Source organism: Argopecten irradians, chromosome 14 (genome assembly GCF_041381155.1).
Source record: "Argopecten irradians isolate NY chromosome 14, Ai_NY, whole genome shotgun sequence".
In the NCBI taxonomy this organism is placed as follows: Eukaryota; Metazoa; Mollusca; class Bivalvia; order Pectinida; family Pectinidae; genus Argopecten; species Argopecten irradians.
Window position 1 is genome coordinate 17,280,815 of NC_091147.1, and position 13,495 is coordinate 17,294,309.

The 13,495-nt window shown below is 40.3% G+C and overlaps 1 protein-coding gene across 1 annotated transcript; it reads left to right on the forward strand.

Moving 5' to 3' along the window:
- Positions 1-2,203: 2,203 nt before the first annotated feature.
- Positions 2,204-2,599, forward strand: LOC138307069 (putative deoxyribonuclease TATDN2). Its single transcript, XM_069247697.1, has one exon. The coding sequence runs from the start codon at positions 2,204-2,206 to the stop codon at positions 2,597-2,599; it is 396 nt and encodes a 131-aa protein (XP_069103798.1).
- The last annotated feature ends 10,896 nt before the right edge of the window (positions 2,600-13,495 follow it).

Below are 13,495 nucleotides of genomic sequence, written 5' to 3' on the forward strand. Positions count from 1 at the left end.
GTCCAGAGGGGGGAATGTGTGGTGAAAATGGATTTCACTAGGCTTTGTTAATTTGTAATTGTTATGTAAAATGCTAGAATAATTACGTCAGTTTACGTGTGTATACTAGACAGATTATACATTGTAAATATCATCAGTTACAAGCTAGACTTACGTCAGTGTACGTGTGTATACTGGACAGATTATACATTGTAAATCTCATCGGTTATAATTATATGTAAACTAGATTAATATGATATGTAATAATAGTATTACCGTGTATTTGGAATTTCTAGATATTGTCTTCATGATGTGAGGATGGCTATCGTACGCGATTACGTTTGTTAAACATTCCCGCAAACTGTTGTCAGTTTGTATATTTACTTGATGACGTCACACTTCCGGTTGTTATCGGGAGCTATTTTTAGTATTATAAATGCTAAGGATCGTGCTTTTGTAAATAGTAGTTATTTTTGAAATGGTAAATTATTACATAGTAATATGTAAAGTTAAATCTTTATATTGCATTTATTGTTGTTGTTGCTATTGTGGCACGTGAATTCTACTATAAAAAGCAGCTGTAACGGTTTTCGAGGTTCAGAACAGCAGACAGCGTAAGGGAGGCAACTCGTATAGAAAGGTAACTTTAGGCATTTTTTCATAAGTACTTCGGTACAATTTTATTAGTATATTTCGAGTTGCCGATTAGTTAATAAGCTTTAAGCATTTGTTAGAATTGATTGGATATTTATTTAGGTTTAGTTTAGCTAGGATAAATGTGTGAAATACGTAAGGTATAAGCACATATGATAGTTTTCGGATAGGTTAGGAATACAAAATTATTAGATAGGATAATCGTGGAGTACGTAATGTACAAGCGAAATGATAGGTGTATATAGTAGTTCAGTGTGGAGTACGTAATGTACAAGCACATTTTAGGGATTCTTTAGACAGTAGGTTAGTTAGTTTATTATAGGATAAGCTGTATAGCGATTTGTTAGATTTTTCATAGTGGTACGTTTTATAAGTATCAATTAGAATATAACTATATATATCATTAATAGCTGTTCTGTTCCGTACTATGGTGTGAGCTGAGGATATTTTGTATGTTTATATTATTGTCTATATTGTTTGACATTTGATATGGGTAATAAACCAAATCAATTTTACAAAGTTGTCGATCTTTCCATCCACCTCGCAAAACTACAAAAGTAAAAATACAACAAGGGTTCACACCAAATAGGTTAATGTTGGGAAGAGAGGTTACTACGCCGGCTCAGCTAATGTTTCCCAATCCATCAGTCAGGTCTGAGGGGATTGATGAGTATGTAATTAGACTGCAAGACAAAATGCAGGAGGCACACAATGTGGCCAGGGAGAAGCTTAAGGCCACACTTAAGCAACGGAAGAAGTATTACGACTCGGAGGGTGACCTAGTATATCTTCTAGACACGGTAGTGGTCAAAGGGAAAATGCAAGAAATTGTAGTCCCCAAGGAAATGCCCGGGAATTATTGTCAAGAAGCTGTCTGCATACCTGTATCGAGTCAAGCTCCGGAACTCCGTCTTCGTCACAAATCATGATAGAATGATGCCATGTCGAGATCGTAAAGTGCCGACATGGATAACCGCCTACCGATCGAATCCTGTGGGCGATGCTGTTCCTGTAGAGGACCAGGACTAAGAGTCTGAGTACTGTTTGTGCCGTAAACCCTGCAATGGTCGCTTCATGATCCAGTGCGATTTCTGCGACGAATGGTACCACGGTTCTTGTGTAAAAAGCTCTGCCACTGATGCATTTGACTCTCATTTCCATATTGATCGAACCATCAATGCCATACGGCGGAGTCCAGGGGCAGTATTCAGTGAAGTGCTGGAAAAAGTAAATGTAGAGATGGACAAGGAGGTAAACCTCATTGGTTTCTGTACTTCTTACTGCGACCCGGCAACATATCCCTCTGGACGGAGGCTTCTTGGCCTTCCCAAGGACATGGTAGTTGCAGTCGGGTTACACCCCAAGTGTTATTTCCGGAACTTGGACGAGGAGGATACCTTGTTTAAGCAGTTAAAGGAACTCTCCTGGCTATCACGAGTTGCTGCGATCGGCGAGGTAGGTCTCGACCACACTGTGCCCAGGAAGCGATGGCCAGAACAGATGGACTGTTTTTGAGCGGGCACTGCGGTTGGTGAAGAAGACGCATGTGTTGGTACTGCACTGTTGAGGGATGCCTGGAGACAACGGGACGGAAGCTTATATGCTCCTCCTGAATCTCGTGAAGAAGGGAGTGCCAAAAGACCAGAGGATCCACTTGCACTCTTTCATTGGGGACGAGTATGTCTTGAATCAGTGGTCCTCTGTGTTCCCAAACTTTTACTTGGGCTTCACAAGATTCGTTAGCTCTTTCTCGGGCCCGCAGACCCGAGCCTTGAAGGCAGTGGGACAGGATAGGACCCTGCTGGAGACAGACTCTCCGTATTTCCCAAGGCCTGGACAGCAGTGGTCAACTCCTAATCAGCTTTATTCGGTTGCCGAGGTGATTGCGCCGATTCTAGAGACCACAGTGGACAAACTGCTGAGGACAACCGCGGCCAACGCTCAGCGGCTGTTCCAGAGGCAATGAGTGAAGGTATGAGACAGACACCATTGTAGAGTATGGCATCTCGCCGTGCTAAGTTGTCAGTGATGAACCTTCAGTGATTACGGAATGTACCTCAGAAGCTTCTTAATCGGTACATAAGGTAAGCGAAGGTATGGGTCATGGAGGTTTCTTGCCCCATACCCCGACACCTGCAGAGTAGCATGTGACCGCATATGGACCTGATGGTAAAGCACGCCTACTGAGGAGAGCTGCCAGCTCCTTCATTTATAAAGTTGGGAGGAGTGTAGTGATTGTACCGGGGGGTCACTATTAGCAGGGTAAATATTTCACCCCAAGCCTAGCGGTGTGGAGTGTGGTTGTGTGTGTAGCGCAAGCGCAGTGGTAGTTGGCGATTGGATCCAGGGGCTGTGTGACTGGAGATTCGGAAACAAGTAAATATATACACTTAAGAACTTGATGTAACTCACCACGAGTACTTTATTCATGTAAGGACGGCCTCCCATGTATACAGTGCATAATGTGTGTGAAGTCTGAGGTGCATATTAAGTGAGACTGGGTATATCGATTATGTTCGTGTTGTGGCTTATTGTATAGAGGAACTGTTGCCCTTTTTATAGTGCTATATCACTGAAGCATGACGCAGAACACCCCACCAGATCACATTATACTGACACAACCAGCGAACCAATTCACTGTATGCTGAGCGCTAAGCAGGAGCAGAAACTACCACTTTTATAGACTTTGGTATGTCTCAGCCAGGGGACAGAGCCTTCCACACAGGAGCGAGCGCTCAACGTAAGGCCAAAAGTGAGGTGGTGCCAAGGGAGGCATTAGGAAGGATAAAGTCAGTTAGGAAGATGAGAAAAGATAAGATCCTAAATTTAGTCGCCTTATACGATCATGCAATAGGGGCAGCAGATACAATTCTAACGCCCTACATGCAGGGCCAATGTAGATCGGTCAACAGGTGTAACATACTTTCCTATGAAACAGCATGTAGATGACTGATAGTCTATATTTCCTATCGTATCTATTTCCGAGACAATTTATTCGCAGATCCGATGTCGCCGACAAAACATGCACCCTGAATACACCGCTAAATCATGGGCCTTATTTTCATAAATTGTACAAATCTACTGTTAGCCACCTAAATATGGTCATCGACTGAAGCCACATAACACGCTTATAATACCGAAATATGCATCACTAAATTCCCATTTATTTTTGAGAATTGCAAAGATATCAAATTATAATTATAATAATAAGCACAGGTTGTTGTTATGAGTATAGCGACTGTAAATTGACACAAATTGTAGACCCCTTTAGGACAAAACTATATCGCAAGTAGACCAAATCCTCAATACATTGACCACTGCCGACTCGGGTTTTTATTCATTTCCTCTCCTGACCTTGCCAGGTTTTCTTTGCCAACATGGTGTTGAAGAAACTCGGAACACAGTGACATGAGAGGAGGATTAGATGGAATCTGCTTTCGTTTGTTTGTTTGATTTATTAGCGTCCCTTCAACGGCTATGGTCATGTAAAGGACGGCCTCCAATGTATGCGGTGTGTTGCGTGTATGTTGTGCGAGGTGCTTGTTTTGGGAGACTGCGGTATATCCATGTTGTTTCTTCTTATATAATGGAACTATTGCCCTTTCTATAGTGGTATATCACTGAAGCACGCCACCGAAGACACAAAGCAACAAACCCCACACAGTCACGTTAACTGACAACGGGCGAACCAGTCGTCCCACTCCCTGTATGCTGAGCGCTAAGCAGGCGCAGAAACTACCACTTTTATAGACTTTGGTCTATCTCGGGCCAGGGGACAGAATCCAGAGCCTTCCTCCCAGGGGCAACGCTCATCTTAAAGCCAAAAGTGAGGTGGTGCCAAGGAAGGCATTAGGAAAGATAAATTCAGGAAGATATAAAAGATAAGATCCTAAATAAGTCGCCTTTAACGATCATGCAATAGGGGCAGCAGGTACAATTCTAACGCCCTACCTGCAGGGCAGATCTGCTTTCGGGCACACCATACGTCTGCTTTCGTGCTTTTCCAACACCATACATACGGGATATAGTATCGCACCCAGTAAGGGAATGAATGACGGGTGAATTGTCGACTTTTGGCCTGGTCGGGTCAGTTTTATGCCCCAGATCGATGGTGCTTACCTTTGATATTTGTCAGATTTGAAAAAAAATATTTTATCCACTGCTGAAGTCGACATGACGTAATAAAGCATGGGCATTATTTTCAGGTAATTGTAGCAAAATTTCTCTTTACCTTTATCTTATGGGAAAACAGACCCGTCGAGGGATAGCTAATATCTGGTCTAATTTAACAGAAGTATTTACTGCTGGCAAAAATACCCTATTGCCGTTGAAAGGTGACCCCCTTCCATCCACATTACTGAGTTGTGTAGTCAAAATTATCTGCTAAAGGTTATTGTAAATGAGCGTTATCAATTCTGTAAATTCACACGAACTTGAAGTGTTTTGCTTTCAGATGCATTAAAACTCGATTGTTGACTTTAGTATCCTGAAAACACTAAACCTAGGTGGCAAACACGGGTATTTAACATTGAACATGATCCTAACTGGTTGTGCCATTGTAAGTCCGAGGCCTGATTTGCCCTGCAGGTAGGCGTTCGAATTGTACCTAGCGTGGCCATATTGCATGATCGTAAAAAGGCGAATTAATTTAGGATCTTATCTTTTCTATCGGTTCCTTACTGAATTTATCTTTCCTAATGCCTTCAGGTTGCACCGACATCACTTTTGGCCTTAAGATGAGCGTTGCCCCTTGGGAGGAAGGCTCTGGGTTTCTGTCCCTGGCCGAGACATGCCCTAGGGCATCCAAAGTCTATAAAAGTGGTAGGGTTTCTGCGCCTGCTTAGCGCTCAGCATACATGGGAGTGGGGGACGGAAAAACTGGTTCGCCCGGTTGTCAAGTTAACGTGAACGGGTGGGGTTTGTTGCTTGTGTCTTCGGTGGCATGGCTTCAGTGATATAACCACTATAAAAATGGGCAACAGTTTCCATTATATTAGAAGACACAACATGGATATACCACCAGAGTCTTCCCAAAACAAAGGGGCACCTCGCAAAAAATACAAAATACACGCAACGCGTAGCATACAGGTGGAGGGCCGTTCCTGACATGACCATAAGCCTGTTGTATGGGACGTTCGATTAATCAAAACCAAAAAAACAATACCAAATCGAATAGCAGTTTCCAATCTATACCCTGAGATCTCTCATGTCACTGTGGTTTCGCGAGTTGTTTTTCTACACCCAATGTTGGCAAATGATTTGGTTTGTTGATTGCCAGATTCTGGCTTTCGTGCTTGTCCATCACCATATTTTACAATCTGCTTTCGTGCTTTTTCAAACAAATTGCCTACGGGGGGTTATTTTAGATAATCGCACCCAGTTAAGGGGATATGAATGGGGACGGGTGATACTGGTCGACCATCTGTTGGCCTAAAAAAACCTGTCGGGTCAAGTTTTTTATATGGCCCCCCAAATTTTGGTGGTGTTTCCTGATACCTTTTAATAAAGTATTTTTCAGAGATTTGAAAAGAATAATGTTTTCCTTACGAATTATATGAAATGTTTCGGGAAACATGTTGTATATTTAAAAATCTTACTCTATAAGGTTTTTAGCCGTTTTCTTACTTTTACAATTAATTCTTGGGAATATATCAGTACTCGGTCGATGTATGGATACGTTATATCTGGTCCTTCTTTCGCAAATGATTTTACTGCTGCCCCCAAAAAAAATTTACTTTCATTTGCCGGTGGGAATGTGCCCCACTTTAATTTTCCCACAGTTACATTGGGAGGGGTTTGTGGTTCCATTAATTATTCTGGCTTAATATTGTAGAATGGAAATTTCCAAATCTGTTAAATCACCAAAACTTCAGTGTTTTTGCGTTTCAGGCGGCATTCAAAACTAATCGAGTTGAAAAATAAAAAACATCTTAGTATGAAAAACCCACTGGATAACCTAGGTGGCAAACACGGTTTTTACCAATTGGACATGAGCCTAAAACTGGTTGTGTGCACTTTGTAGTCCGAGGGCCTAGTTTGGGCAAAATGGGAAAGCAATTTGCCACTTGGTTCGAACCACCTTTCTGTGTTAAATTGCATTGGGTCATAAATGAGGGTTAATTTATTGGAGTTTTGGTGATTCTCATTGGAAAAAACGGGGGTCTTTTTAGTCAATGGAAATTTTTTCTGCACAGGTTTCAGGGTATGTTTTACGGACATGTTTTTCTCGGAACTCCGAACCACCGATTATCTTCGGACGATGTGATATTTACATCTGGTTTTTTTGTTTGATTCCCTGCCATGCAGGTAGGGCTCGTTAGAATTGTATAAAGTCTCTATAAAAGTTTGTAGTTTCTGCTCCTGCTAAGCGCTCAGCATACAGGGAGTGGGACGACTGGTTCGCTCGTTGTCAGTATAATGTGACCAGGTTGGGTATGTTGCTTGATGTCTTCGGCGGCATGCTTCAGTGATATAATACTATAAAAAGGGGGCAACAGTTTCACTATACAAGAAGACACAGATGAATATACCGCAGTCTCCCAAAACACATCTCAAACAACACACATACAACACACCGCATACATGAGAGGCCGTCCTTATATGACCATAGCTGTTAATAGGACGTTAATTAATCAAAACAAACAAACAAACATGATCGACCCGAAAAAATAATAACACTTTGTCGGGACCTTGTCAAAGTCATTTTATGCAAGTTTCAGCCAAATCGCACCAGTAGAACTTGAGAAGTTCAAAATGTGTTTTTCAAGATATCGTCCATTTTTGATTTCGGATCAACAAAAAAAAATAACAACACTTTGTCGGGACCATGTCAAGATCATTTCATGCAAGTTTCAGCCAAATGGCGGCCATCTTGGATTTCGAATCGAAGGCGTTAGAATTGTATCTGCTGCCCCTATTGCATGATTGTAAAAGGCGACCAAATTTAGGATCTTATCTTTTTATTCTTACTTCCTAACTGCCTTTATCTTTCCTAACGCCTCCCTCGGCACCGCCTCAAATTTTGGCCTTGAGTTTGAGCGTTCGCCCCTGTGAGGAAGGCTCTGGGTTCTGTCCCCTGGCCAAGACAGACCAAAGTCTATAAAAGTGGTAGTTTCTGCTCCTGCTTAGCGCTCAGCATACAGGGAGTGGTTTCGCCCGTTGTCAGTATGTGACCATGTGAGGTGGTGTTGCTTTGGTGTCTTCGGGTGACATAATTCAGTGATATAGCACTATAAAAACGGCAAACTGTTCCACGATATATGAAATATACCGCAGTCTCCCCATACATGGGAGGCCGTCCTTACATGACAATAGCTGTTAATAGGACGTTAATTAATCAAACAAACAAAAAACGGATCGACCCAACAAAATAACAACACTATGTCGGGACCATGTCAGGATCATTTCATGCAAGTTTCAGCCAAAACAAATCGCACCGGTAGAACTTGAGAAGTTCAAAATATGTTTTCAAGATGGCGGCTGTGGTGGCCATCTTGGATTTCGGATCTACCCGAAAAATCACACCACTTCGTCGAGACAATGTCAGGATCATTTCATGTAGGTTTAAGCCAAATCGCACCAGTAGGACTTTAGAAGAAGTTCTAAATGTGTTTTCAAGATGGCGGCTGTGGCAGTCATTTTGGAATTTGACCAAAACCTTGTCGGGACCATGTCAGGATCATTTGATGCAAGTTTCAGCCAAATCGCTGAAGTAGAACTTGAAAAGAAGTTCTAAATATGTTTTGAAGATGGCGGCTGTGGCAACCATTTTGAAATTTGGATCGACCCGGAAAAAAAACACTTGTCGGGACCATGTCAGAATGATTTCATGCAAGTTTCAGCCAAATCGCAGCAGTAGAACATGAGAAGTTCAAAATATGTTTTCAAGATGGCGGCTATGTTGGATTTCTGATCGACCCGAAAAATATCGAGACTTTGTCAGGACCATTTCATGCAAGTTTCAGCCAAATCGCACCGGTAAAACTTGAGTAGAAGTTCTAAATGTGTTTTTCAAGATGGCTGCTCTGCCTTGTTTCTTATCATCCTGAAATCCCCTAAACACAACACAGGTGTATTCCTCTGCTGTTAGGGTACGGCTTGGCTGTTTGGATACTGTCTAGCATGGGAGCATTCTGGAAATGTGAAAAGGCGTTTTTAAATTTCAGTCTTTATCAAAATGTAAGTGGCATGGAAATATATATATTGTCTAATTCAGCAGAAAATACATCAGCTTTTTCGAATATTTGCTCTGTGTGATACCGATAAAAATGGACTATTTTCCGTAATAGCATCTTTCAAATTACAAGTAAAGATTTTAATAAAAAATTAAAATGAAGATATTTTCCAGTAATTTTATTTCCGTATTTTGTTTAACCGTTTCCGGACGAAATTAGTATACCGGTATCTTATGAAAGAGTGCCTATTGAAGCTCTAAACTCGAATGTTTCCATTCAAACCTTCGGCATCCATATTACTGTGTAAATTTATTTCGATTCTGCAAAAAGATAGGTATAGAGTTATAACGATAACGGATGTTACTTTTGACGTGAAGTTTTTTTTTCATTTTGGGTTCCCGTAAGTCCATGTGTATTCTATTTGACTGTTTAGCGACTATTATGAATGAGTCTTGGATTTTACTTCATGCACGAATCTTCAAAGTATACTGGTATTTATCGTTGCCACTCATTTAATTGATACACTACAGGTAAACCCCTCAAAAGGTTCCAGACGTACCATGTAAACTTTGCTCGAATGCCCGATATCAAGAAGCGAGAGTTATATTTGATGGGTACAGAAATAAAATACGCGTTGCGCTCCGGATAGCGATGTTACAAACGTAATATGTCACAGAAGGACGGTCTACGTTATCTGGATTTTATTATGATTATGAACTTATAACATTGAGGGAGTAATGGCCCTGCAGGTAGGGCGTTAGAATTGTACCTGCTGCCCCTATTGCATGATCGTAAAAGGCGACTAAATTTAGGATCTTATCTTTTCTATTCTTCCTAAACTGACTTTATCCTTCCTAATGCCTCCCTTGGCACCGCCTCACTTTTGGCCTTTAGTTGAGCGTTCGCCCCTGTGAGGAAGGCTCTGGGTTCTGTCCCCTGGCCGAGACACACCAAAGTCTGTAAAAGTGGTAGTTTCTGCTCCTGCTTAGCGCTCAGCAAAAGGGAGTGGGACGACTGGTTCGCCCGTTGTCAGTATAATGTGACCGGGTGGGGTGTGTTGCTTGGTGTCTTTGGCGGCATGCTTCAGTGATATAGCACTGTAAAAAGGGCAAAAGTTCCACTATACAAGAAGACACAACATGAATATACCGCAGTCTCCCGAAACACTCACCTCGCACAATATACACGCAACACACCGCATACATGGGAGGCCGTCCTTTCATGACCATAGCTGTTAATAGGACGTTAATTAATCAAACAAACAAATTGAGGGAGTAAACAATATAAGTAAAAAAAGAACCATGTCCATGTGATGGTTTCCATATACATAAAAAGAAAACATAACTATAAAACAGTTTTTCCGTCCTAGCGCTTTCTCGGCTCTTGCCGGTCTTCAGGGGTTTGAACTCTTTTATTTGTAAAACATGACTTCATAGTACAATGACGTCAAAGTAAGATTACGTCATAACATGGTACATTAAGATATTGTGAATGGTTCTAGAAGAAACTTACAAAAAATCAGGACAAAATAAAAATTAATGTTATTTTCTCTATTTAACAGATCTGATATGCATATATGCATGTATATTCACTTTTACATTTAGTTCATAAAGGAAATTGGATTATTCCGTGTTATTGGTTTATTCTTCACATTCATGGTTTCATCTGTCTATGGGCCAAGTCACGTCAAAATATACAATACAGTTAATGGTAAAGTAGGAGTAAATATAGAGTCAATGCAGTTTAATTAATCAATATATTAAATTTACTTCAATAATACTAATAGCTTTAAAGTGAACAGTCGGGCAAGGATGGCTAAAGTCGGTAAAAATGGTGTAAATGTATCCAGTATAATTTCTTATGAAATGAAAAAATAAAATCTCTCGCCAAAATCTGTCTGCGTACGAAGTATGCGCCCATTGCAGAATTTAGAATGACAGAGGTGATTACTTCCCGTTGTTAGCAAGTTTATATTATTTATCAGATGTAGATGAATGTTTAAGTTGAGATTCAACTTAAGATTTAGTTGGATATCTACTTGCAGTTGAGACAAAGAATCAATTAAAAGTTGTCTTTTGATTATAAATCTTTGACAAAATAGAAATAGTCTTAACAGAGCTGCCACAAATACAAGATGCATTATCAATAGGATGACCTCTATATAAGCTGTTAATAGGACGCTAGTTATTCAAATGTATCACTGCGTCTAAGTAAATTGTTGGCACCGACATGGACATGTATCTGTAGAAGGTTTGTTAATTTGGTCATAACTTGCCTAAAGCTATATAAGGGGCAGTGTAAATGACATTCTTTTCAACAAGTATCTAAGTTAATTTAAGTATGTTTTATTGGTAAAAGGACGTAAGTATATGATATACCCACCCAAGTTTACTACAACATTTTAACGGATTTTCACTGAGATAATAGTGTGTTACGTTTTACTTCCAGGTCAGCCAGATAGGTCCACTGATAACGTTAGTACGTCGGTCTGGAGTAAGGACCTTGGTTCTTATCTCTATAGATCACTGCGATAACTCTTAATTATAATTCGTCCTATTAACAGATAAGGCCGTTTTAGGACACCCACACTTAACCCCCTGCATATACATGCAGCCTCCAAAAGATAGACATTCACACGATTAAAATTATGATATTATTGTGTTTCTTATTTTTTTCCTTTTGCCTGTTTGTTTGTTTGATTAAATTTACATGGAAGGCCGTGTATGAAGTGTGTTGCGTGTATGAAGTGTGGGTGTATTTTGGGAGACTGGTAAATTTAGGATCTTACCTTTTCCCTTTTTCCTAACTAACTTTGTTCTCCTAATGTCTCCCTTGACACAATATCATTTTGTTGCCTTCTGTTGAGCGCTCACTCTGTGGGTTCTGTCCCCTGGCCGAGACACGCAATAGTTTATAAAAGTGATAGTCTCAGTTCCTGCTAAGCGCTCAGAATTAAGGGATTGGGACGACTGATTTGCCCGTTGTCGGTTTAATGTAACTGGGTGGAATGTGTTGCTTGGTGTCTTCGGTGGCATGTTTCATTTAATACCACTATAAAAATGGCAAGAGTTCCACTTTACAAGGAGGCACAACACGAAAACACCGCAGTCTCCCGAAAAACAGCCTTCCTCACAGTGGCGAGCGCTCACCTGAAAGTAAAATTGAGGTCGTGTCGAGGGAGACGTTAGGAAGAAGAAAGTAAGACAGGAAGAAGAGATAATATCCTAAATTTAGTCGCCTGTTACGATGATTCAATAGGGGCAGCAGATATAATTCTAACGCCCTACCTGCAGGGTTTTTGATCTTTGTTAAGGAGAGAGGGAGGTCGTCCTAAAATGACACAGACTGTTAATCGGTTGATTAGTTGATTATGTTTACGTCCTATTAACAGCCAGTGTCATTTAAGGCCGCGCTCCAATGGATGTTGTGTGTATTTTTTTTGGAGACTGCAGTATGTTCGTCCAGAGCCTATTTGTAATAGTATCAACCAACCACTGGTTCGCCCGTTGTCAGTAAAATGTGACCGAGTTGGGTGAGTTGCTTGATGTATTCTGCGGCATGCTTCAGTGATATATTACTATAAAAAGTGCAACTGTTCCACTATACAAGGAGACACAACACGAACATACCGCAGTCTCCCAAAACACGCACCTGGCACTTCCCACACTCTACACACTGCATACATTGGAGGCCGTCCTTAAATGACCCAGGCTATTAATAGGACGTTGAAATAAACGAAGAAACAAACAATCAACCAACCAAATAAATTGGCAACACTTTGCGACTCTAGCATTAATTAGCGACCAAAGTCTTTCTATCACAAGATGTCCATTGTATCAGTCATTTTGTCACGGGATGACCGGGACGTTTTCCGTGCTTTAACCTGGAAACGAGACAGTCACCAGTTCTCAAGATGTGTACTAACATATTAGTATTGTGTGAGGACTTCGGAGATAAGCTGCTCCAAGGGATCGGGCAAGTAAATATATGTTATCGTATAATATATTTAATCTAATTCAGAAATATTTTTAATGAAAAAAGTATAAATATTTTTAAAGGAAATAGTAATAATTTCAGCAATTATTTAATTGATCGCACATTAGCGATACAAAAGCAGAACCTCCATGTGAAATTTAGATTTAGTATAAATCTACTGGTTGATTATATCAATGTGCGCTATACTAATAGTCATAGATTCCTTTTACTAGGGGAATCTGTGAAAATGAATTCACACATTGCTGTTGAGAATTACATTGTTACCAAAACATAAACGGATATTACGTTATAATTTGCATTATTCAACATTAATTGGGTGCGATGTAGATGTTACGTTAATCTTCGACACAACACAATCATCAGGGCTTTATATCACCCGTTATCTAATGAAAGGCGCGTGTTCGGCATTTAATTGATCAGTTTTCTTATGGTGAAAGAAGCGAAAATTATCATATTCTAAAAATGGTTCGTAACTTGATTAAACATTGATTAAAGTAAGTAACACGAGCCAACAAAGGAATCGCTTTACTTCGTATCCGACTTTCCCCATATAATGACAATAGTATATAATTATCCGTTTCCACTTTAATTTGCCCGCTCTTACTATATATATATTATAATGTGACAGAATGTTGTGTGTTGTTCGATATATTTGACAGTGTGCTGCAATGAGATAGCATTGTAAAATGGAG